The 26,736-nt window shown below is 39.7% G+C and overlaps 1 protein-coding gene across 1 annotated transcript; it reads left to right on the plus strand.

Annotated features, from left to right (window-relative positions):
* On the plus strand, positions 1-25,378 carry UBE2J1 (ubiquitin conjugating enzyme E2 J1). Its single transcript, XM_007195954.2, has 8 exons — positions 1-573; positions 8,530-8,603; positions 10,045-10,176; positions 12,332-12,416; positions 12,699-12,804; positions 15,249-15,378; positions 16,607-16,726; positions 22,430-25,378. Exons 1-8 carry the CDS (start codon positions 543-545, stop codon positions 22,706-22,708), a joined length of 957 nt encoding a protein of 318 aa, XP_007196016.1. The 5' UTR covers positions 1-542; the 3' UTR covers positions 22,709-25,378.
* Positions 25,379-26,736: the final 1,358 nt, after the last annotated feature.

Raw genomic sequence — 26,736 nt, forward strand, 5'->3', positions numbered from 1 at the left:
CGGCGGAAGGTCGGCCTCCGGGAGGCCCGGGGTGAGAGGAAGACCACCTGGGCGCTGCTCGCTCTTTCAGATCCCGGAGCGGGCTTCCCGGGGCCGGCGAAGTGGGCGCCGCCCTCCCGCCACGAAGCGACTGCCACGTCAGGACAACTTCACAAAACCGGGGAGAGGGCGGGTGACGCAGGCCGGGCGGCCGCGGCAGGGTTGGACCCGCGGCCAGACAAGGAGGCTGACCTCCAGCCGGGGCCCCCGCTTCAGCAACACTCGGGCCGGCGCCGGCGCCTGCCCAGCCCTCAGGGAGGCGGGGGAGCAGCGGAGGAGGCGGCGCTACCGCGCAGCCCGCGCCACTGCGGAGCCCGCGCCTCGCCTGCGCCCTCCCGCCCCGGCGGCAGTCCTGGCCAGGGCTGGGCGGCGTCCCCGGAGGTTCCTGGGCCACGGCCGGTCGGTCCGAGCCGCACTGAGACCCGGGCGGCAGCGGCGCGGAGAGGTGGCGGCAGCGGCGGCGGCGGCTGGCCGGGAGGCCGGAGCCGGGACAGCGACCCGCCATGGAGACCCGCTACAACCTGAAGAGTCCGGGTGAGCGGGGCTGCGGGCTGGGCGCGGTGCCGCACTGTGGGAGGGAGGGAGGAGTGACCCCGAACTCCAGGGCCCCGCGCCGTCGTCCCCTCGCGTCGGTCGCCGCTCGCGGCCCCGCTCCCGGTTTCGCGCTCTACGCGAGCCCGCCGCCTGCCGGGCTGGTGCAGGCCGCGCAGCAGGGCTGCCGAGCGGGCACCAAACCTGGGGACTCCCCTCGGCACCGCGACTGCCCTGCCTTCATTTTCGCCGCGTAGAGCTGGGTTATCAACTCATCCCCGAGCACAGGTGTAAAGGTGATGGCCCTGGGTAATAGTGATCATCAGCCCCTCGCCCTACCTGCGCCCTGAACACCGTCGTTAGCCCTTCTCCGTCGCCGCCACCGGACTTTTATTAGCTGCTTGACCCACTCGCATTTGAGGATTTAGTTTAAACGTTCTGTTTGCAGCATTTGGGGCGAATAGAATTACAGACATAAGGGAAATGTTCTGGACTATACCAGTTAACCCAAAAGCTACGAAAACTAGTTGAGCCGTGTACTTTAGAGCTAACCATGATTTTTGCCATACTGACTAGTATGATGTATGTCTATGTTCAGTCATAGAAACTTCTCTTTCTGTATTTAATGCCCGTGCTTCATTCACAGAAGCAGCCAAACAATCCTAGCCTCAAATTATTTTCTGATGTATCATAAAGATGCACGAAAAGTAAGAGGCCCTCTCAGATTAAGACAGGCTTGAAACGAATCTTTGTGTTCTATAAATAGTATTCGATCTGTACCTTGATAAATTTGTTAGGAGGGAGAAGCTCCACACTTAAGCTCTAAATGATAATCCTAGGATGTTAGTGATGGTTTGACCAACCCTTGCTAGTTCTTTTTTTTTTTTTTCTTCCAAAGAAGCAATTTCTCAGTAAGAATCAGCAAGATTAGCATGCTCATGGAAAGAGCTAATTGTGAATCCTTGATTTTAAATAACTTAAAAACGTTCAAAGAATCCAGAGAAGCCTGAGGATACTGATTGAACAGAGCTTTGTTAGACGGAGTGCTGTCAGGCTAAGAAACGTTCTTAGGTAACTAAGTTTAAAGAATTGGTCATAACATTTGGGGAGGCAAAGACTTTAAAAAAAATCTGGCAAAGGCCATGGGCTCTCCAAGAAATACATTTATAGGATTCAATTTCAGTGGATTCACAATCCCCGCCCCCAGCCCATCTCCTAAGAACACCAGGAAAAAAAAAAAAAAAAGGAGATCAAAGAGAAAGAGGGAAAGAAAAGCTTAGTTTTAAGATTAGATGATAGAATGACTAGATTGTTAAGATTGTGCTAGATTTTAATAAAACTATGTGGGTAAAACATAGGTTGACTCCTTGGTCACATGGTATCAAGTTCCTTGAGACAGCTGAGGTACTTAGTGGAATGTCCAGAGAATAATGAAAATGTGAGTAATAGTACAGTTTGGAATGGAGGATTGGTGGGTCCCAAGAGATTGTTGTCAGAGGACCTTGCTCAATTTTGTTAGGTTATCATACCTGAGATTGTGGTAAGCATTTAAAATTCTCCAGAATGTTATATGTTTCTATACTATATGACCTACTTGTCATCTGGCTGAACTTGGGTAGACATGCTTCTACTGTGTAATAAATTGCTTCCCCTTTTTGGTTTCATTTCCTCAAAGGTAGTGCTGCTGTTCTAAAAATGAAAAAAATTTTCAAAACCTTTTTTGGTCATTGTACAGATTATTTAGAGTTCAGGGAAAAGGTAAATTAGATGAGCTATGGGACTTATTGAATAAGTGCAGGAGGCATAGTGAAAATGTTTCCTTCCTTTGTTTTATTCTGTCTTGTAATATTTCGTAGGGTAATGCATGTGTGAAAGGAAGTGGTCAAAAACACTGCACAATGTAAGAGATATAACACTTTTTCTCTCTATCTGATGTGGAGTTGTCTTAGAGGTATGGATGGGCCAATTAAGTTAAGATAGTACAAATAACTGGTTAAAGGCCAGTGTGTCAGCATATGGATAGTAAATTTGTTCATTTTATAGATGGGAAAACATATCTTTTTACGATCTTTCTGGAATGGACCTCTGGCTGTGTGCAGAGCTCTGTGTGGAACCACTTCATAAGCCTCTGGCTAGCGTATCAGTACTTGCCTCTGCATCAGGCTCCCTGATCTCTTTTTGGGTCCGTTCTGGCCAAAGTCGCAGGATCTCGGAGTATGAAGTAGGGAGACATATGTGTAACGAACCTCCTATGGCAGATTTCTTTGGAAGGGCCCTATGGGTTGCGTTCAGCAGGTGATTGGCATATAAGAGATTGGTGCAAAGGCGCCTACTACCTCCATCAGAAACCTAGGAGTTATTCTATCCATGCCCAGGGTGTCTACTGCCCCTTCATGCTAATCATTCTCAAGCTTTAATGTCCAATTTAGACCTTCTCCTAGGCTGTAGATACATAGAACTTACTGGTGATTTAACATCTTTACCCAAATTTCCCACAGACCAAAAAAAATCTCTCCTAGGTATAAAAACCCAAAACCAAACTAATCAGTTTTCTCTCCTCCCCCAAACTTGCGCCTCACCCTAATATTCCTAACCCAGGGTTTGACAGCCACCCAGGAATCCACTGGCGTCGTCTTTGATCTCTTGGTCTACTCCTTTACTCCACCCTCTACCCTGAAACACACACAAATGCATGCATTATCATGCAGGTGCCAATACACACAGTCACATATATCTAATCCTTCGCTATTGTCACCAGATCAATTAAAACAAAACAAAAACTGATTAGGTCACTCCTCAAGTTGAAAACATTTCAGTAGCTTCCTGATAGCTGTGGATTAAGTTCAAAGTTAACTGTTTAGCTTGCCCTCCTCACCAGCCTCATCTCCTATCACTCCTGTGCTCCTTTACATTTTTACCATCTATCCATTTTGCCTGAGTGATTCTCCAGATGGAGCAGCTCTTCTCACCTATATGCCTTGGTCCCTGTTGGAACCTCTGCTTGGAATGCCTTCCCTTTTAACCATTTGAAATTCCTATTAATTCTTCAAGCTTCTTTAAGGTTCTGCCTTGTCCAGCTCCCATAGGCAGACTAAGGTAGTCCCTATAGTTATGCATACTTGGTCAATATTTGTGTTGTAATTGTTTTCATGTCTTTCTCTCTCACTACAAGCTGTTTGAAGACAAGAAGCAGGTCTTATTCTTCTATCTCCATGGCTCAGATATTCTTTAAATTGAATGGATACCTTTGCAGGGCCTTTGTGGGCAGAAACATGAGTCCTTAAGTATTTGCTTAAGTGCCTTCACTATGGGAGCAGGAAGAGGCGGTTGGGGAGCATGACGTTGGATTCACATCCTCGATAACTTGGAGCTGGATGATATCAAGATATTCATTGATACTTTCCAAGGGAAACAGATGCATGAGAGACAGTGACCTGTAAAAGACCCCTTTAGCTGGAGCTTTGTCTCCAAAGTCCAGTGAGCTACCTGGGCATGTGAAGAACGCTAATGGGAGGCCCTTAGAGCCTAGAGTTTGGATCCAGAGTGATCCTGTGGCCTCCATGAAAAGGAAGAATGAGAGCAGGCATGCAGGTGCTCCCCACCCTCCTTCTCTTTCCTGGCACACCTTGTCTTACCGTGGTTGGAGAGTTCCACTGATAACCTTGCAAAGAGATAAGAGAGGAGCTGGAGTGGAAGAAGTTTCCTCACTATCCATGTGGTAGCAAGAGATGGAGTATCAGGAGAGGCAGACTATGCTCTAGCCCTAGTTTCCGGGCAGTACTTTGAATCTTGACTATTCCATAGCAGTGATATTTCTTTTGGGGAGCTAGGGAGTCATGCCATGTGGCCAACTACATATGCTTATGGCCTGGATTTGAACCAGGGAGAATCATTGAGAGGGCCTTAAATCTCAATCCATTTCTGACCTGGGGAAGAGGAAGGGGTGAAAAGGAAAGGAGAATTATGTGACAAAATTATTGAGTTTCATTTGACACATATGAACATTGAGGCAGAATAAGATTATAAGTGACTTGTTCAAGGATTTAGAGCTACAAAATATCAGAGCCATATTTTTAAAAATATATTTATTTATTTATTTTGGGCTGCATTGGGTCTTCATTGCTACATGCGGGCTTTCTCTAGTTGCGGCGCGCAGGCTTCTCATTGTTGTGGCTTCTCTAGTTGCGGAGCACGGGCTCTAGGTGCGCAGGCTTCGGTAGTTGCGGCACGTGGGCTCAGTAGTTGTGGCTTGCGGGCTCTAGAGCGCAGGCTCAGTAGTTGTGGCGCACGGGCTTAGTTGCACTGCGGCATGTGGGATCTTCCCAGACCAGGGATTGAACCTGTGTCCCCTGCATTGGCAGGTGGCTTCTTAACCACTGTGCCACCAGGGAAGTCCCCAGAGCCAGAATTTTAATGCAGCTCTAATTCCAGAGTCCACGTTCTTTTTCACGAAGGTGTTCATAGTATATGTTGTTTCAGAAAAAATAGATTATAAAAACATTAGAATAATCTTACCTTCTGTTTAGCTTTGTACTTTGTCTCTCACATGGTTTGTGCCTGTGTGGCCCGTGAACTAATAAAATCAACTTGTTTAGTGGTTGAGCCAACGATTGTTCCTTTAAATTCTTTCCTGTAGCAATTCCGACCCTTTCATACATCTCTCATAATATCCGCTGGGTGTTTATTTTCCTCTGTTGAACTGAGCTGAGTGACGAAGAGGCAGAGAAAATGTGATAATGTTATGGAATGACATAAAATCTGACCTCTTCAGCTTAATCATTTTGCAGCCTGCTGATGAGGGATAAAGGAAAAACAGTCTTCCTGGCATCTTTGATTGCTGACAACAGTAATCAAGTTAAACTAATTAACTTCATAACAACTTCCATGATTTTATTTATATCTAATTATATTAACTTAGTGATATTTTTTTACACGGCTCTAAAACAGGGGCTTTCAATTCTCTTTCCGTGGGCCCCTTAGGTAGAATGGGCGGATGGGGATAAATAGCCTGAAGGCCCTTCCATGCTGGCCCTGCTGTTACGTTTTACATATTGAGGTTCTCCTTAAACCTTTCTTTGAACGAAGGATTTTATCTCATTATCAAATAAATTTGAGAACCACTGCTTTTTCTTTTTTTTTTGACCACGCTGTGTGGCTTGCAGGATCTTAGCTCCCTGACTAGGGATCGAAGCCGTGCCCCCTGCAGTGGAAGCACGGAGTCCTAACCACTGGATCTCCAGGGAAGTCCCCCAAACCACTGCTTTTTAATCAGATCCTTGGAAAGAGTTTTGTTGGGGGGAAGATAGTAAAATTCATTTCAGCTAATATTTGAGTGCTTACTGTGTGCTAAGCCATGAGGAGACTGCAATGAAGTAAATGTTGTTGAGCAGGAAGGACAGGTGTTAATCACAAGTGAGAAGAACTTTATGAAAGAAAAATTATAGGGTGTTAAGAGGACTTAGAGCACGGGGGACTCAAGCCAGTATCCAGGGCAGTGGTTTCCAAACGAAATAACTTAGAGAGCATTCCTGCTCTCCACTCTCCTGCCAGGACTCCTCAAGGATTTTTATCTGTCCAAATGGAAATCTCTAGTCAGTCCTCTGAGAGTGGACAAAGGAAGGTGTCAGGGAGACCTTCCTGAGTAAATTTCATAAAGGTCTGGTGGGAGCCAGACTCTGTGATGAAGTGGGGGAAGGGAGGAGGAGCAGCGATGCAAGCTGAGGAATTGCTATGTAGGAAGGAAGGTCTGAAGTAGAGAGAAGGTGAACTGTATGCGAGGAATTGAACAGAGCCTAGTGTCTGGACCTTGGGGGGAGATCGTGTCTCAATATATATGTGCGTGTTTCTAATACAGCATTTATCATGCTGATTTGTATTGACTCCTCCCCCCAGACTATAAGCTCCTTGATAACAGAAGCTATATTTTATTTTGGTTGTAGCTATAGCATCTAGTATGAACTTAATGAATATTTGCTGATCAGATGAACAGATTCTCTGCCTATAGGGCTTAGCTCAGAGTCGGAGATGGAAAAGAATATTAATAGTTATGGAATAGAATAGTGACTGAAGAGTTTTTTTTCCAGCTTAGGAACCCTTGATTAAAATGAAATTTTATGCAAAAAGTCCTGACACATACCGAACTGTTTGGCTGTAGTGTGTGAGAGTTGCTTCTCAGTTAACCTCTGCCCGTAACGTTCCAGCCTGTGCCACCACAAATTTACTTTTATTGTTTCCTCTGCTTGTTCATACCGAGCTGGGTAATTCCTACTGTCTTTCTTTCAGATGTCAGTACCTGACCCCTTTTCTCTTCTGTCTGCTCTCAGGTTAGGTGCCCACCTGGTGCACACCTCTCTCATAGCACGTATTGAACTGTGTCAGCTGGTTCTCAAGCAGAGTTTTGGAGAGCCTTGGGCCATCTGGTGTTTCCCTGGCTTTGCTCTCCTGTATCCGACACCAGTATCCTGACATTTTTTTAGCACCTAAAGCTTGAGGGTGAGGGGGCTGGAATCAAAGGATTGACCTTTGTGAACCAGTAGGGGAGGAAAGAGGGTACAGATACACATAGGATTGTAAACCGTCATAAGCTGTCAGTAGTCATTCATCACGGGGCTAAAAGTCTGTGCCATTAACTGAAAGAGGTGGAAGAGAATTGAGAGTAAATAGGTGTGAGATAGTCTTGGAGTGCTCATTGGAGGGGGTTGGGTGGAGGCTTCCTGGAGAAATGTAGGAACACAGGGTGGCATTGTGTCCCAGTGGAGATTGTTGTTAATAACTCTATAATGGCATCAGTGTGCCTGTCTCTGACTTTTTAAACCCCCTTCAGTAATGCTCAGCTGTTTGGGTATAGACTCCAGATAAAAAGATGGTTGCGGGACTTCCCTGGTGGCACAGTGGTAAAGAATCCTCCTTCCAATGCAGGGGACACGGGTTCGAGCCCTGGTCGGGCAACTACGATCCCACAGGCCGCGGGGCAGCTAAGCCCATGGGCCACAACTACTGAGCTGTGTCTCAACGAGAGTCCGCGCGTGGCAAACTACAGAGCCCACGTGCCCTGGAGCCCGTGCACCACAACGAAGAGCCTGTGTGTCGCCACTAAGACCCGACGCAGACAAAAAAAAAAAAAAAAAATACATAAATAAAATAAATATTAAAAAGAAAAAGAAGATGGTTGAGTTGGCTTAGTTAGAATTAAATTTTGTCTGGGGAATATGAAAGAGGAACTCCTAAGAGCCAAAAGTGTGGATGAAGAGGGAAGTGAATACAGGTATAGGTGGGGTGAAGAATGCTATGGGGTCAGTGGATTGGAGGTTTTAATTAAGCCGAAGAATCATTTCAAAAAGGAATTCAGCTAGGGCTATAGAGATTCATTGACCTCTGGGGACAGTGCCATTAAGTTAATGCAGGATAGTGGGTAGAAAGTCCCAAGAGGTTGAGGATATAGGGGGTTTACTGTTTATGAGCATGAGTTCCAGAGGCCACGTTTTTGTTAAATATTTTAACAAGGTAGAGTTGGACTGCCTGTGTTGGAATCCTAGCTCTGTCATTTATCAGCTGTGTGACCTTGGACATGTTATATAATTTCTCCATGTCTCAGTTTCTTCATCTGGAAAATGGGGTTAAAAATCGCACCTATCTCATAGAGTTGTTTTGAGGATTACATGAATTAATGTCTGAGTGCTACCATATAGGAAGTATATATAAGTACTTACTAAATAAAAATAGTGACTTTATGAGACTTCCCTATATATTTAATTTAACGTGTAACTCTTCTAGTGCCTAGCTACCACTTCCTCCCTACCATTATTACTATTATCCCATAATTAAATGATATGCTCTGTTGAACAAGTCCTCTACACATTTTTTGTTGAAGTAGGAACTTTTTCATTAGGTTTGTAAATCTGTGCTAATCACTTAGAAAAGTAAATTTTAAATGTCTCTATCTTGTGAATTTTATTTTAGCTGTTAAACGTTTAATGAAAGAAGCAGCAGAATTGAAAGATCCAACAGATCATTATCATGCACAGCCTTTAGAGGTTAGTTTCTATCTCTGTCTTCTACATATGTGTTTTAATACTGTAATATTTTAAACAAGTTTCTTAAAATTGTTTTTTCATTGCTTTGAGTCATTACAAATGTGTTTGATATGCTTTATTGATATATTTTATTCCCTATAGTTCCTGAGTTTTTTTGGGTTTTTTTTAACCATTAAAAAAAATTGAAGTATAGTTAATTTACAATGTGTTAGTTTCAGGTGTACACTGAGTATTTCTATTAGCCATTCAGAATCACACATTTTAGAAGAAGCAGATTTCTGGTCTCTATAAAGTGGGCCTCAGATACTAAATTAATTTTAGGTCTTCCCTCAGGAGGGAAAGTGGAAAGAACTCCAGACTCTACAGGTGGAAGACTAGGCCCCTTGAGGGGTCTCTACATCTAGTTTGGGCTTTTTGTGCGAACATCTCTACCTCTCTTCAGTCTTCCCATCTGTGAAAGGAGGGTATTTAAATGCGCCCAATCTGGTTTTCATGGTAATAGTGAGAATAAGATGTGATAACATGTGCAAGCATTTTGCAAACTATGAAGTACGTGGTTAACTGTAAGATGATGTTGTTAACAGCCTGTGTGTTAATATTATCATTTACTAAAGAGCTTTTAGGCATCTATGAGGGATAATTTTTAAAAGTTTGCTAAAACAATCCAAATTTATAGTAAATTATTTGATTACATAAATAATAATTATCACTAATTAGGATATAAGGATTAATTTACAGTTTAATTAAGTCTGTAATCTTTTTCTAGATCAAATGACTTTTAAATTAATTAATTAATTAATTAATTAAATCCCCATCCAAAGAACAATCAAGCATGAACTCAAAATAAATATATTTTCAGACATACCAGAACACAGATTTTCTTCCTTGTATTCCTTTCAGAGGCACATAGCTGAGAATAAACCACATCAAAATAATGCAAAAACCAAAAAAACAAACAACAACCAATAAACACAGAGGAAGACTGAGATTCCAGTAAACCTAGAAGACCCTCAAGTGAAGAATTTTGGAATGTGTCAAGAAAGCAGTTAGTCCAGATTAAAACTTCAGGGCTCCAGAAGAGATTTTTCAGAGAAAATAAATGGAGCTAAAGTAATAGGACATACGTAAATCTATAATCTTATTTATGAATCCGTAACAACGCTCAGATGTTTTAAAATGCATTTGTTTAAAAACATTTTAGCTCTTATGGGGCATGAAAACTAGATTTAATAGCTTTTATGTGTAACTTTTATACTTGAGACATTGTGTGCGTTAGAAACTGTTCTAGCAATAATATAAAACGTGAATTTTTCTCACCCAGGTTCCTAATACTCACTGATTAAAAAAAAATCCAACTTTTTTTTTTTTTTTTTTTTTTTTTTTTTTAAAAATCCAACTTTTTAGCGTTACTGGTTCCTTGTTGGTTATTGTTCTTGTTCAGGATAATCTTTTTGAATGGCACTTCACAGTTAGAGGGCCCCCAGATTCAGATTTTGATGGAGGAGTTTATCATGGACGAATAGTACTGCCACCAGAGTATCCCATGAAACCACCAAGCATTATTCTGCTAACGGTAAGAATTCTTGACTTTGTGGAATGCTTCTGGTGTAACTCTTCCTGGCGGCTGTGACGTGTGTATGCATACTCATTTTCATTAAGAAATAAAGTGGACCGTTATTGTCATAACTTTGCTTTCGGAGACCAGACCTTGGACTGTATTTTTTTCTGGGAAGAAATTCCTAGGACGTTGAAGCGTCTGAGAAGTACTCATGATGCCAATTGCCACAGCGTGTTTGTTAGGATTCAGTGAATTAAGGTATGCCAAGTGCTAGGCTGGCACATGGTGAGTACTCAGTAAAGGGTAGTTACTGTTATTGTGCCTCTTAATCACGTTATCTCCTTCAGTTTCTCACCTTTCTTATGCTTTGTTCTTGAGTGTCCTCATCTTTACGTGCAGCTCTTAGAATAAGAACTGACACAGTCCTCAGTAAATGTTAGCTATGTTATTACTATTTATATCTTAGAATTTCTCTCCATCTTCACATATTTTATCTCCATGCAAAGGAAAGCTGTTGATCCAGTTTTCTCTTTTATTTCCTGGGACATTAGTCCATCAGTAAATTCCTCTCTTAAGTGTTAAGCTTTTCTTCCTTCATTTCCTTTCATTTATGTGTGTTTAATTATCCCCTAACCTTGAAAGAAGCAAAAATAAAACACAAAAACCTTCCCATATCTCTGCTACCACTTTAAGCTGCAGTCTTATTTTTCTCTTCTGATAACCTTCAAGACATGCTAACTCTAGTTTAGCCTGTTGTGTTCTGGTTCCCACACATAGCACCCTGTTTAAACAGGCTTACTACACCAGTCTCAGAGACCAGTTTGAGAAATCTCACCACCTCTTCTCAGTCTTCATCCTGTTCCATCTAAGTTTAAGTTAAACATCTGATACACATGGGGTTAGCAAATGGTAAAAGAAAAGATATTCATCATTACCAAATTAATGTTGCTTTTACCTATAGCGTTTGGTGTAGTGGAAAGAGCATTAGTTTTAGAGCCAATAGCCCTGGATTCTGGCCAGTGCGGTTTCCATTACACCAGGGGCAGGTTACATAATCTCTTTGAAATTCAGTTTTCTCATTTGTCAAAGGGGATATGTATGGTAAATATAATCACACTATAAAGTTCCTGGCATATAGACGCTGCTTACTAAACACTAGGTGTTGTTGAGAATTGTTAATGCTGGCAGTAGGGCTGGAGCAGGAGGCCCTGGAGGGGCCCTTCTCTTCTTTTAGTTGCTAAATCGTGGGGAGAGCCAGGTGGTCTGAAGGGAGGGCTGGTGCGTGGGGAAACTGGTGGGGGGCAGTGGGGCAGCAGCTGTTCACCAATGATCTCATCATGTGTACTGGTTTTCAGTACTTAACTCTTTCTGATTCACTTCCTCTCTTTTGAAAAGTCTTCTCCAGCCTTCATTCAACAAATATTTATTAAACACGTGTCATGCACCCTGTGGGTGTGGCAGAGAATAAGTCAGATTCTCTGCCCACGTGGAACTTATATTCTAACTTCATGCCTATTTTTCCTATCCTTCCCCTAAGTACGGATAGTCTACGGGTTCAGACTACAGCTGTTTTCTCTTATTTCTAAGAAATGGTTTCAACGATCACCTCTGTGAAAGTCACGCACCAGAAATGTATTATCTTCCTCTGATACCAGCATGTCTGTATTTCTGCCTGCCTGCCGGACATCATCAGTAGCTCTTCTGCCAAGACAAAACTGAAATCATTCTCTCTCATCTTTCACTTCTGTGTTCCTGTATGAAATTGCATCATCCTTCTGAGAATCACTCCCATCTCAGAGCCTTCCTCCCCAGCATCTAGTTTCTTCTCTTTTATATCCTTCCCAGAGTCTAGCACCATACTAGGCACAGAGGAGGATATCAGGACATCTTTATATGTCAGTTATTTAGATGTCACTTGTGCAACTCAGTTTCACAAAGCTGCTACAGCTTCTAAAAACAGCTTTTATTATTCATTCAGAATCCAACAAATATTTGTGGAGTATCTGTAAGAGGACAACAATCTGTATGCCCTTGGAGGTTCCATCCTTTTAAAATTCTCTAAAAAATTATCTTTAAAAGTTCTTTATATGTAAAATATATTTATACTTTAAAGTATAAAACATTAAACACACACATGTATAACTTTTAAAATACCTTATTTATTCCTAAGGCTAATGGACGATTTGAAGTAGGCAAGAAAATCTGTTTGAGCATCTCGGGACATCATCCTGAAACTTGGCAGCCTTCATGGAGTAGTGAGTATTTAAAGTGAATATAAACCTTATATAACTTTGGTCAATTCATAATAATAACGTATAATACTCTCTTGAGGTTGAAGCTGTTTTGGATAAATAATTTGATATTATTGAATAAATAATAAAATTCTTTTCCTTGTCTAGATTTTTGCATCATTTTAATACAATCCCCTACTTGTACCTCTTCAGCGAAACCCTATGAGTCTTTTCTTTTTCTCTTTCCAGAGTAAACCCAGTTCCTTTTACAGAGCAACTTAGATTGATGTTTACTTTTTATTTCAGTAAGAACAGCATTATTAGCCATCATTGGGTTTATGCCCACAAAAGGAGAGGGAGCCATAGGTTCTCTAGATTACACACCTGAGGAAAGAAGAGCCCTTGCGAAAAAGTAAGTTTTGCATTTCCTTATTTGTTACGATCTGAATACTGTTCTGGATAATGGCTACTAGGAGATAGGCTCTGTCTCTTTGTGACTCACCTTGGTTCTACAGGATCTAGTCAATTTCCCCAGGGGCGACCAGACTCTAAAGAATTTGTTTCATGCTATCTAGTTTTTATTGATTGATTGATTGATTGATTGATTGATTGATTGCTGGCTGGCTGGCTGGCTGGCTGTGTTGGGTCTTCGTTTCTGTGCAAGGGCTTTCTCTAGTTGTGGCAAGCGGGGGCCACTCTTCATCGCGGTGCGCGGGCCTCTCCCGTTGCGGAGCACAGGCTCCAGACGCGCAGGCTCAGCAGTTGTGGCTCACGGGCCCAGTTGCTCCGCGGCATGTGGGATCTTCCCAGACCAGGGCTCGAACCCGTGTCCCCTGCATTGGCAGGCAGACTCTCAACCACTGCGCCACCAGGGAAGTCCTCATGCTATCTAGTTTTAAAAAGTAGTTGATAATATCAACCTACAATGAGCAATACCTTCTAGAAGATAGTACTGGTCATTTATCTCCACTTGGGCAGTTTTACAGATGGAGAAGAGCCAGAGTAATGATATGTATGTAGCTTTCCACAAAAGTTTAAAAACTCCTTGAAGGCAGGGAGGGAATCCATTTTATCATCTTTGTATCTGTAGCATCTGCCACATAGCAAGTGCTCAATAAATGATCTGGAATAAAGCAAAGATTTTCTTTATCAAGTTGTAGTTTCCCAGTGGTATTGCCTTCTTGGTTTTTTTCAAGTACATTCTGTCTGTATGACCCAGATTAGTCATTAGATTCGGAGTAGCCTCTCCTTTGAGTAGTGCGAAAACTCATTCTTGATTTTGATCATTGTCCTGTTCTGGACTTCGCTGCCTGCCACCTTTCAGACCTATTATGTTAATTAAATTATAGTATATCTTACCCTAGCACAGCCCAGAATTGGTCCTCCATAGATGTTCGTTAAATCAGATAGACTTTAGCCTTGGGAAGATTTGATAGACTCCCTGTTTTATCAGCAACTTTTCTTTTTAAACCTTATTCCCAAGTTTGGTATATACCTTGCAGCTACTATTCACAAACTATAATATGTACTTGGAGTACATAGCATTTGTTTTGATTTCCTATGTCGACTTTCTATCTTGATACTTTCATCCAGTTCATTTCATGTACAAGGTAAAAAAAAAAAAAAAAAAAAACCCAAAAAACTTTTTGTTTAAACTTCTCACTCTATATATTCTAGGTTCTTAGTCTGTGATACAGGCTTTCTAAAACATGATTTTGCATTCAACCATGGTAGCATACTGTCCTTGTGGATAAACTAATACTAATATATTAAAAATAAACTTTCTCCTTTAAACGTCATCTGACTTCTCAGTTAAAAGTGAACACATTTTAAGGTAAATAATTTGGATACAACTGATTCTCAAAGGATATGGACAGCAATGCTACTTCTAGTGAAACAAAAAACATTCATCAATAAACACTAAATTAACACAACTTTTACATATATTTTGTCTACATGAAGTTATAAATAGTATATTCTTCAAGATCTAAGACTCTTATTTTGTTGAACTAGAAGTAGGACAAAATAGTTTTTTTAAAAGTTCAGCAATGTAACAATATATATTTCTGCATATTATACACATTTATTTCCAGTCATACGAAGAAGAAAATGAAAACATACAGAAACAAATTAATATTAGGAAATGGTCTAGTTAGCAGGCTTATTTTGAGCCTCTACTTATTATAATGAATGATGAATTTCAGTGTCTGGATTTTCCACAAGTTCTCTGATCTTTCAAGTTGTACTACTATTTTGATGAGTAGGGTTTGTGAGTTTTTCCTTGGAAATATCTGTAAATTCTATTTTATTTTATTAAAAAAAATTTGTTTTTATTTAGCTGCACCGCACGGCTTGTGGGATCTTAGTTCCCCTACCAGGGATCAAACCCGGGCCCACAGCAGTGAAAGTGCCGAGTCTTAACCACTGGACTGCCAGGGAATTCCTGAATTGAGCTTTAAAATGGACTTTTTACATAGACTTAACATAGGCTTGTTATGTGTGATCTTGAGGACAGCGTAGTTAAACAATTTATATGTTTTGTCTTACAGATCTAAAGCTTACTTTATTTAGGCAGTATATTAGGAAAAAATGAAACCTAAGCCCTAGTTTTTGTATTTTTAAATTTCAGATTGTTAAAATTGAGATATAATTGACATGGATTTTTTAAAAAAACAGTTTAACTTGTGTATTTGTCTCAGAACTATAATTATTGCCAAAATTGTCTAATTTGCATGTAGATAAGTGTGATACGGAATTGTTGAGTGATCTTTTAAATGTAGTCATTCAGTATTTGAGTGTCTTGGATTAACTTTCAAGTATTTGATTTATACCCATCAAAAAATTACTTCTTACCAGATCACAAGATTTCTGTTGTGAGGGATGTGGCTTTGCCATGAAGGACGTCCTGTTGCCTTTAAAATCTGGAAGCGATTCAAGTCAGGCTGACCAAGAAGCCAAGGAACTGGCTAGACAAATCAGTTTTAAGGTACTTTAAATTTGTAAATAAATTCTAATTCTGTAGCCCTTTTGTTTATTGCCAACTTTTGGACAGAAAGTAAAGCAATGTAGTTCTGTCGCACTGAGGTTTTTACAAATAATTTTTCTTATTACAAAACTAATAATATATATTCACAGAAGCAGCATTATTATTATAGCATAGTAATGGTTAAAACTTAGACTCTGGTATACTGTGCCAGGGTTCAAATCTCAGCTTTGCTGCTTATTGGTAGTAGGACATCAGGCATATTACTTACATTGTACCTTTTTCTCATCTGTGAATAATAATGGTACTTGTAGGATTCTTACGAGAATTGAGTTAATGCTCTTTTAAATGTATTGCATTTAGAACTGTCTCTGGTGCTTAATAAATTTTAACTATTATTATAGAAAATATAGATAAACAGTAAGAAGAAAATAACAATCATGCATAATCCCATCCTCAAGAAATAGCTGTTATTAATATTTTGACATGTCTCTCATCCTTTTGCTCTGCATATAATTACTTCCGGAATTTAATTTTTAGCTCCATCAAAAAAAGTCAACCTGTCTTAAGCAACATGCTGCCTCTCCCTTTTCTCCCCTCTCTACATCTTGTATATCCTCCCATGTCCAGTTTTTGGGAGAAATTTTCCCTTCTATTTTACTGCGGTGCCTGGAAGAGGAGGTGCTTAGTAAATGTTGGTTATTTTCTTCCTTCTGAGGATTCCTATTGTACTTAACATTACATCTCTGAAAATCTTAGGGCCAGATGTCTTTTGTACATCAGAATTTCAGATTTTAGAAATATTAAACCTATACTAACATCCATAGTGGGATCTAGGGCAGCACCCCGTAATCAAATCTATTAATATCTCATCAGCAAACCTGGGAATATTTACAGTAATGTGGGATCAAGACTGTTAGTAGCCTCACATGTCAGACTTTGCCTGAAAATTACAAAAAACTTTAGTTTTTAGAGCTTTTTGGAGTGGATTGTGAACCAGGAGTGTTAGTTTTGTTCCTCACCAAGTAACAGCTCCTTGAGAATAGGTATTGTCTACTCTTCCTAAAATATCTAGCACAGTATTGGACACGAATGAATGCTCAGAGCTTAACTGACTAGTTGATATTAAAGTAGTAATTAAAATAAATCCAGGAGAGGACTTAGTAGGTTGTGGGTTATTCTGTACATCTCCTCTTGTGACACTGCTCTTTGGTGTATCTTTTTTTCATAGGCAGAAGTCAATTCATCTGGAAAGACTATCGCTGAGTCGGACTTAAACCACTCTTTTTCACTAAATGATTTACAGGATGATATACCTACAACATTCCAGGGTGCTACAGCAAGTACATCGGTATGGCTCTTGTCTTTTATATCTATATCTATATCTATACCATTGTCATTATTTGCAGTAGAAGAGGCGATATCTAGATGAAATATCTGAATATTTTGGTTCTCCTAACGGTTGGGTTCTAACCTAGCTCTCCCTCTAGTGAATTATAGTATCTTAAGCAAGTTATTCATATCTTCTGAGCCTTCTTTTTTGTTAAATGGGGCTGGACTAAACAAATTTTAGGTCCTATTGTCCTTCCAGAATTCTATGACTTTTCTGAAAAGTTAGTTTCAATATAGTGCTAGACTCTGAATGAAACAAAATATACATACATTAGCTGCTTTCTAAATAGGCACTCTATCTCTGGAAGGTTTGTTAAGCTGCATTAAGGCACTGACTTAAAGGCCTGGAGTCAAAGATTTGCCTTAGACCATCTCTGTCCAGTACAGTAGCCACTAGCCACATGTGACTATCTAAATTTGTATTTACCTTATTCAGAATGAAACTAAATTAAAAATTCAGTTCCTTAGTCACACTGGCTACATTTCAAGTATTCAAGAGCTACATGTGGCTAGTGGCTACTGTATTAGACAGCATAGATACGGAGCAGTATCATCTCAAAAAGTTCTGTTGGATGGTGCTCCCTTGTACATAGTAAGTGTCTAATAAATAATTATTGAATGAAAGATTACACGGATGCTATGGGTCTTATTAGTTGTGCCCTGACCTATTGTCTAAACATTAGCGGGCTTTGGTCGTTGGAGAGACTGATTAAGAAACTGTGACTGGATTGTTGCTAAATAATTAGGATTATGGGGGAAAGCATTGACTTTCCTTTCTTTTCTTAAATTTTTAAATAAATTTATTTATTTATTTTTGGCTGCATTGGGTCTTCATTGCTGTGCACGGGCTTTCTCTAGTTGTGGCGAGCAGGCACTACTCTTCCTTGCAGTGTACGGGCTTCTCTTGTTGTGGAGCACGGGCTCTAGGCACATGGGCTTCAGTAGTTGTGGAGCACGGGCTCAGTAGTTGTGGCGCACGGGCTTAGTTGCTCCGCAGCATGTGGGATCTTCCTGGAGCAGGGCTCGAACCCGTGTCCCCTGCATTGGCAGGCGGATTCTTAACCACTGCGCTACCAGAGAAGTCCCTCCTTCTTATATACAAGAGAGGAACTGTCTTTTTCGTAACAGATTGTTTGGTTGAGTAGCCACATCTTTCCCCCCTGTCCAGTTTATAGAGGATTTTAAAGGGTCAGGAAAATTGGAATAGAAGCTGGGCAAATACAGATTTTCCTTTTACTCAGGAATACTTATTATAAAGTGGGACTGAGTGGTCTTCTCCCATTCAGAGAGTGAGATGGGCAGAAAGAAGTGGATTGGAGAAAGCAGGGGAGAGGGTGCTCTAAAGGAAGTTTTTGGGGGACTGAAGATGGAAGTATAAGAAAAAAGTGCACGCTAAGAGTTAAATCATTTTTATGTGTTGCCCATGTAATTTCATGAATTACAGAGAGATATAGTGAATTAATTTTAGTCAGTATATGTTTTAGCTTGCAGTATTTAAAGAAAAATTCAGATTACGTTTCACCTTTAGAATTCTAATCGTTTTTTATTTATTTTTATTTATTTATTTATTTATCTTATAGATTTTATTTATTTATTTATTGGCTGCGTTGGGTCTTCCGTTGCTGTGCGCAGGCTTTCTCTAGTTGCGGCGAGTGGGGGCTACTCTTCGTTGCGGTGTGAGGGCTTCTCATTGCAGTGGCTTCTCTTGCTGCGGAGCACGGGCTCTAGGCATGCAGGCTTCAGTAGTTGTGGCACGCAGGCTCAGTAGTTGTGGCTTGCAGGCTCTAGAGCGCAGGCTCAGTAGTTGTGGCACACGGGCTTAGTTGCTCTGCAGCATGTGGGATCTTCCTGGACCAGGGCTCGAACCCGTGTCCCCTGCTTTGGCAGGCGGATTCTTAACCACTGCGCCACCAGGGAAGCCCTCAAATTTTTTTTTATATCATAAATAGTTTTTTTAAAAATAGAACCATCCTATTACAGAGAGGAGGAGGGTAGTAATCTTTTTTCACCTATAAGGACAGTCTCCTAATACTTGTGATGTATTTAAATCTGTCTTTAGTCTATTTTAAATCTATGTCAAGTCTCCTGTTGCATATTCCAGTTATACTTATTCCAGTTGTAATTTATTTTATAATTAGTTATTTATTGTCTGTCTCCCTTCCCAGAATGTAGGCTCCTTGAGGATCAGGGTTGTCTATCTACTGCACGATATCCCTAGTGCTTGGCATAGTGCCTTGTATATAGTAGATGGTCAATCGGTATTTGTTGGTTGAATAAATGAATCTTAGGATTGGCACTTTAAAGAAATACTAGGAATACAGATAAAGAAATCAAGAAGTTTAGTAAATTAGATTGCACAAACAGTAGTTTTGTTATTACAGTAGTCTTTTCCATTTTGATTTTTTTTCTTATTTTTTCTTCCAGTTTTATTGCAATGTAATTGACATACAGCACTGTATAAGTTTAAAGGTGTACAGCATAGTGATCTGACTTACATACACCATGAAGTGATTACCACAATAAATTTAGTGAACATCCAATATCTCAGAGATACAAAATAAATGAAAAAAGAAAGAAGTATTTGGCTGGGGGTAGCTGCTTTACATGCAAGTGTAATATAAATTCACTGAGATGCTATACATCAAATCCCAGATAAGGTATGTTTTTTTAGCCTTGAGGGGCGAGAGATTGCCCAAAGTCTAAATACAGCAGATAACATCAGGCCATCTGTTTATTTGATGCAGATTTTTTAGCTATGTAGAAATGGGAACAATACTGATGGTCGATTTATGTTTTTCCAGTCTATCAGACTTTTTTCTTCTTCCCAGGGATTGAGGTTCTGAATAAGCCATTTCATTTTGTGTTAAAAAGCAAACACACACACACACACACACAAAAGCAAACACAGAACTCCCTTCCAGATGCTATTCGAGGTTACTATAGAAAAGCTTTTATATATATATATATATAACAAGGGACTTATCTGTGACTGTGAATTTTTTATATATATTTAAATGTAATTTAATTAAATGTCACATACTTTTACGTTCCCAGAAATGATCACTTCATCTTAATGAAGGAAATGGAAACTATTATGACTTAAGTCTTCATTCTGTGATATGTGTGTTTGAACAAGTTTAGGCAAACAGCAGAGATTTAAAAGTCCTACCCCCAAACCTATGGCATTTTGAAAATGCTAAGGCCAACTTGATTCTCCATCTGCAGTTCAATATGAACCACCAAAATTTAGTCCAATTAGTCCTTCAACTCCAAATAATCATACTAATAAAGTTCTGAAAAGCAGCCCTAAATAAAGTTCTGGAAAGCAGTCCTAAATAAAGTCATGACTTTTTTTGTTACCTAAATCTGGAGTCTTCAAAGGGATATATCGATAGTAATATTAATAATGACTAACATTTAATAAGCAATTGTGTATCCTAAGCACTTTATATCATTATCCTGTTTAATCTTCACAACTACTGAACTGGATAGTATCCTTGTACAGGAGAGGGAGCTGAGTCTTAGGTTAAATAACTTGCTTAGGGTCACACATCTATGAAGTGGCGAAGCCAGCCTAGTAATGGTAAGACTCCCTGTTTTAGTCAGGTATATGGGCAGGATAGTGTTCTCCCCTCAAACTAATGGAAAAAAACAACATGTAGGGGCTTCCCTGGTGTCGCAGTGGTTGAGAATCTGCCTGCCAATGCAGGGGACACGGGTTCGAGCCCTGGTCTGGGAAGATCCCACATGCCGCAGAGCAACTAGGCCCGTGAGCCACAACTACTGAGCCTGCGCATCTGGAGCCTGTGCTCCGCAACAAGAGAGGCCGCGACAGTGAGAGGCCTGCGCACCGTGATGAAGAGTGGCCCCCGCTTGCCACAACTAGAGAAAGCCCTTGCACAGAAACGAAGACTCAACACAGCCAAAAGATAAATAAATAAATAAACAAATTAATTAATTTAAAGAAAAAGAAAAACAACATGTATAAAATCAAAGCTTTAAGATGAGTCAGTCTCTTATGCTAGTTTCTGAATTGATACTACCAGCTTGCTTTTTATTTTCCTTGAGAACCCATTTCCCTATAAGCCCTGAGTACTTTTGCTCTATCAGACACTTTTATCTGCTTGGCTGAATGGCTGGAAGAATGGGAGATTTCCAGTGGAATGTTGTAATAAGTCATGACATGACACAGTGTGGCAACATTAGGCATCATAAAATGTAACAGCTCTGTGTATCTGCTCTTCAGTGAGCACCTTGCTCCTGAGCCCTGGCGTACGGAAGTCCAAGTTCGCGCACCTCTCATTCAGCATCAGCACTTTTATTTTTAACTCAGAGTGGGTAGTTCCTTTCTACCTCTGGGTTATGGGTCACTACATTTGAGTGCTTCCAAAGGATAGTTTTAAGAAACTCAGATTATTTAAATCTTTTAATGTTGGGGTGCTGTCAGAATTAAAATGTAATTTCTTCTGCAGGTGACTTAGATCAGCAGTTTTTCCCTATGTTTACAGTTGTTGCCAGGACAAAGCTCATTCTCTTACCTTTTAAAAAAGAGGTATTTGAATTACATTATTAGATTCTTTTTTTTCTAAATATTGAAAATTTCTATAATGAATAGTATTTTCGTTCAATACTTTTTTTGTAATTACTCAATTTAAAAAGTTATTCTGAATAAAACACACATTCTTATTTTTTATTTGAAAGAATGTGTCTTGACACTATTATAATCAGCATAAAGTTGTTTTCAATATAAGAAAGACTGTTGGGTTATTAGAGGTAGAGTTAAGGTATCTATATAAATAAAGTGGAATTCATATTTTGTAGAGCTTTCTTGTCTATAAAACACATTTACGATTTTGAATCACTTGGTACCACATTGTGTTTATGCTTTGACCAAGCGTTCATTGAAAGGATGGAAAGCAGTTGACACCCAGTGCTTTTCAGGGGGATACACTGAGTCTCCCCTAACCACCTCCACGTGTTTCTCAACACATACCCAGGGCACTCTTGACAAGAGTTCATGCTTTACATTCATAGAATAACACAGTTCAAACACACAGTAAAGGGTTCTTCTAGACTTGTGTTCAATTCAGTTGACAGGGATTATGAGAAAAGATAAGTCTGGTTTGAAAACCACATCCATTTTTTATAACAATATTATTATGAAGAACATATGGTTTGAAATTATTTCCTATGTTCTATGATTGTTGATGTAATAAGATAACACTGGGGGAAGAACACTGTTGCGAGTTGCCCTTTTTTGCCAGTTAGAATATGGCAAATTTTTATGTAGAAAGTGGGAATCAAATTGCTTCCCTCCTTGACTCTCCTGAAAGAAGGGAGGTACCCAGATGCCTAGCAGATACTGTTTGAATTGCTGCTGGAGGAGAGTACAAAGTGATCTATGGAGAATATGGGCAAACTCTGTTCTTGTCTTATTTGTTACTGGTAAATCCCTCCTCTACCTGGTGAGCACTCAGAATAAATTGTGTTGCTGGCTTATTCCGGGGGGTGAATTACTAATCTCAGCATTCAGAGAATTCTTGGTAGTCTTGCCCTTAGTCATATTTAGTGCTCGGAGATTCCGTGTGCTGTTGAAGAGCCTGTATGTACGTATACAAGTGTTCTTTGCCAATTTCAAAGAAAATTTCTTAAAATTTCATAGTGTGGAGTCCAGAACACCTTAGCAGCGTCCCTTCAACAACCTGCCCAACCTGTAGCTGAGGATACCTCCATGAGCCCTCGACAGCGCCGGGCCCAGCAGCAGGGTCAGAGAAGGTCGTCTACTTCACCAGCTGTGACCCAGGGCCGGCCGCCAAGAGACCACCACACTGATCATGGCGGATCCGCTGTACTGATTGTCATCTTGACTTTGGCATTGGCAGCTCTTATATTCCGACGAATATATCTGGCCAATGAGTACATATTTGACTTTGAGTTATAATATTGTTTTGTGTCTTAAGAGCTGTGACTCAGCTACTTCATTAAACATTCTGCATTGGGTATAATCTAAGAATTGTTTACAAAAAGATTATTTTGTATTTACCCTTCATTCCTTTTTTGATCCTTATAATTCAGTATAAATATAGCTAGACATTCAGACTGTGTCCTGCTTAGTATAAGGGGCTGGAAGTCAAAGTCCCTTGTCTCTCTGTGTGACCTGCTTTACAGGGAAATAACTTATTGTTGTTTCTCATGCCTCAGCTTCTCTTTATGGAAATTTGTGATACTTTTCTGTATAGCCCTTTAAAATTTTTGGATAAAAAATGGTATTTTAAGTTCCAATGAGTATTACTAGTTACTCAGTACCATTTATTGAGTTCTCTGTTTCTACTTAATGTAGAATGATATAGGGATAAGAGTTGAAAAAAAAGGGAAAATAAAACCCCTCAAATAGCTTGCTTAAAATGTATGCATATGAGACATACTGGAATTGCCCATTCTGTGACTGACTTTGTGTCCTAAACATTCTTCGGTGAAAGTAAACTATTTTGGTCAAACATTTCTGAGGAAATGAGATTACATCATTATTATTGGATGTTACTTGAAGAGGGAATAATGCTTTGTAACCACTTTGATATGCTGTTATCCCCTTCTCTCCAGTTCTCACACAAGATTTTAAAAGAAAGAAGGAAAACAACCCTCCATAGAGCTTTGATTTAAGGAAGGAAGGATCCAAGCCAGGAAATTGCTTGATTTTCCTCCACAAGTTAAATGGGAGGATCTTAAGATTTGAATGTTTGCTGTACTTTGAACTGTATATCTTTTGAGTTGTATTATATGCCTAGCTTTATAATCACTATAAATTTAATTATTCCAGGAATATCATAATATTGAAATATTTCATGTACCATTTTAATACAAAAGCTCAGGGCCCATGTAACAGTGATAGAAATTAGAACTGCCCACCTAATCAAAGCCCAAGAGATAATTTTCGGCGCAAAATCAATATATCAATATATATCAATATATTTATTGATATATTGATCAATAAATCCGTATATAACTTAGTGCTAGCTAGCTCCACAGACTCTAGTAGGTAACTTTATCATCATAAATAATGCCTGGTGAGAACATATAATCACGGAAAAACGTTACCTTCAGCATGTTCAGGAGCAGCATTGAGGGCACTCTTGAGAGTATTGTTAATGAAGATTTAATTTTTAAATACAAGCAGTCCCCAGCTTTCAAATAGGTTATGCTCTAAAAGTGCATTTGTAAGTTATTATTATTTTTTTTTTAATGACTCAGTGTTGTAAATCATGTTTAGGTTCTAGACAAGGCCACATTAGACAAGATCCATTAGTCCATAATGTATCTTGAATACTTTGGGGAATGGTATTTATAAAGTCCTTATGTAACTTTGATTAACTGAAATTATGGGCAAGATAGAAACAATTTGTAAAATGATTTTAAAGGCAAATTTAATTTTTACTCCTTGTCTGATAGGATTTTGGTTCTATGAACTATCAGACACAATTTGTTTTCATCTTATAGCCAGTTATGTCTGCATCTAAAGTAAGAACGTATTGTATACTATTATATAATACACAGTTTTCTTAAATTTTAATAAATTAGCATTTTTAAAGTGTTTACAGATTGTTTCTCTTATATCTACAGCTGAAGTTGGTAAAGTCTAAAAGGCCCAAGGACTTTATGAAGACCTCGCATATCAGGAAAATTACAGGTTACCATTTTATAACTTTATTGCCATGAGAAAATACATTCTGAAGTCTTGGTTTGGAATGTAAAATATTAGAAATATTGGTTCAGTGGTCAGTGGTCTCCTAGCAAGAGGTCACTGACTCACGGGGGGAGGACCAGGTAATGTTATCACCTGAGAAGAAGGAAATCCCCATTCTCTCAGCCTATCCTGAGGTTAATCGTGTGCTGGGAACAATCTTCCCTCCATTTCCTCTCCGTCACACTGAGCCAGCCTCGATCTATGTGATCTCGTTGCATGTTTCCATGGAGTGTGTCTATACTTTAAAACTGATTAAGCCAAGAAGATTTCACATTCTGCAGATCTTCCTCTATCTGAGTTGCCTCTCTTCTTTCACCCATCAACAGCCAGGCCATCTCCTTCTTTGTTCCAGTTTTTTTTTTTTTTTTTTTTAACCACCTGATACATGTTATCTGAAAGTGGCATATCTTTTGCTTCTTCCCTTTCAGCTCACTTTGCTACCTAAAACTCCTTAAGTTGTCAATCTGGCCCCCATTGCGGAGTTAATGAACAAAACTGGTCTTTGGAGCCATTCTTACATCCCGGTAAAGGGCCTCTTCAGAAAACTATTATTTTTAAAGCCCCAATTTAACCCCTTATTTACAGCATAAGGCCAAAACCGGATGTGTGATCTGGTAGGTAAAGGCTTAGGACTCCTTCCTCCAATCCTCAGATTTAGGTAACTCATGGCTTTTCCTTTGACCAACGTAGCACATATCAAGGTAGTTAAAATAGCATGCTTGAAAAAATATATAATGTCTGTTTCACCTGTAACTGTTTAAACCAATGAAACCTTTCAAATTTTATGTATTGTGGGGCTTTTATGTAGCACTTTATATTTTCATGCTGCTTATAGTTTTATTCTACTGAAATAAATGAATTTCATCAAAATTCTCAACTACTTTTTTTTAAAAACCTTTAAAAATTGTTTATTATTTTGACTATGAAAACATAAAATTTCCTATTTCAGGAGAATAAGAAATCATTTTGTTCTTTTTGGCTGTGAATAAACTTTCTGGTACTTCAAGACCTCCCATTTTTATAGAGCAGAATCAGTAAACAGGCAGACCTCACACAGTTGGACTTAGTTGTGCAGAAACCTAGGCTGAAGTACTGAAAAGCCTATATTGTTTTATTACTTGCAAAGAAGTATATGAAAGGTGAATGCATTTAGTGAACCTGAGTTTTAACAAAGAATAATGTGTACATTAACGTGTACTCTGGGAATTCCCTGGAGGTCCTGTGGTTAGGACTCTGCGCTTTCACTGTCCAGGGCCCGGGTTCAATCCCTGGTCAGGGAACTAAGATCCTGCAAGCCATGCGGTGCAGCCAAAAAAAAAAAGTGTACTCTTAACAGCCATTGTAGGAGGCTATAATTGCTCCAAAGCTATTTGGAATGCCTCTTTAAAAGTTGCCTTCAGAACTAGTTTGAGCTGCTCAGTAAAACCAGTGACTTTATTCATACCTGCTTTTGAATTCTTTATGTCATTTGGTCTTATCTTCTGTTCATTGTACCTCCTTGAATATTCTCTTGCATTTTTCCACTTCTCTTCATGCTCACTGCCACTAATTAGCCATCATCTCCTCTCAACTAGTGCAATTATCTCTAACAAGTCTCCATTCCTGCCCCACTCTGCACACTGCAGCTGGAGTCTTCTCTAGCGTGTGGTACAGATCTGATCCCGTCTCTCCCATTGCCCTTAAAATAGGCCTGAACCCTTGATGTAGGACACAAGGCTGTGTGTGACCAGAGTCCCACCTAGCTCTGGCCTAATCTGGCTGCAGATGCTTACTGGGGCCTTTCCACAGCTCTTAACTTGAGCCAATGGGGCCGATCCTCTGTCCTGAGAAATAAACAAATGTTAAAGTTATACACCCACTGCCTCATACCACATGCAAAATTAACCCAAAATGGATCTAAAACCTTAATGTAAGGGCAAAAACTCTTAGAAGAAAACATTGTCAATTTTTGTGACCAGGGGTTAAGCAATGGTTTCTTAGATACGAGATCAAAAGCACAAGCCACCAAAGAAAAAGTAGATAAATTATATTTCATCAAAATGAAAAACCTTTTGTGTTTCAAGGAACATCGTTAATAAAGTGAAAACACAGAATGGGAGAAAATATTTGCAGATCATATATCTGATAAGAGACTTGTATCGAGACTAAAGAACTCATAACTCAATAATAAAAAAGATAAATGACCTGGTTGAGAAGTGGCAAAGGATTTGAATAGACATTTGTACAAA

The sequence above is a fragment of the Balaenoptera acutorostrata genome, chromosome 14 (genome assembly GCF_949987535.1).
Source record: "Balaenoptera acutorostrata chromosome 14, mBalAcu1.1, whole genome shotgun sequence".
NCBI classification, from domain to species: domain Eukaryota; kingdom Metazoa; phylum Chordata; class Mammalia; order Artiodactyla; family Balaenopteridae; genus Balaenoptera; species Balaenoptera acutorostrata.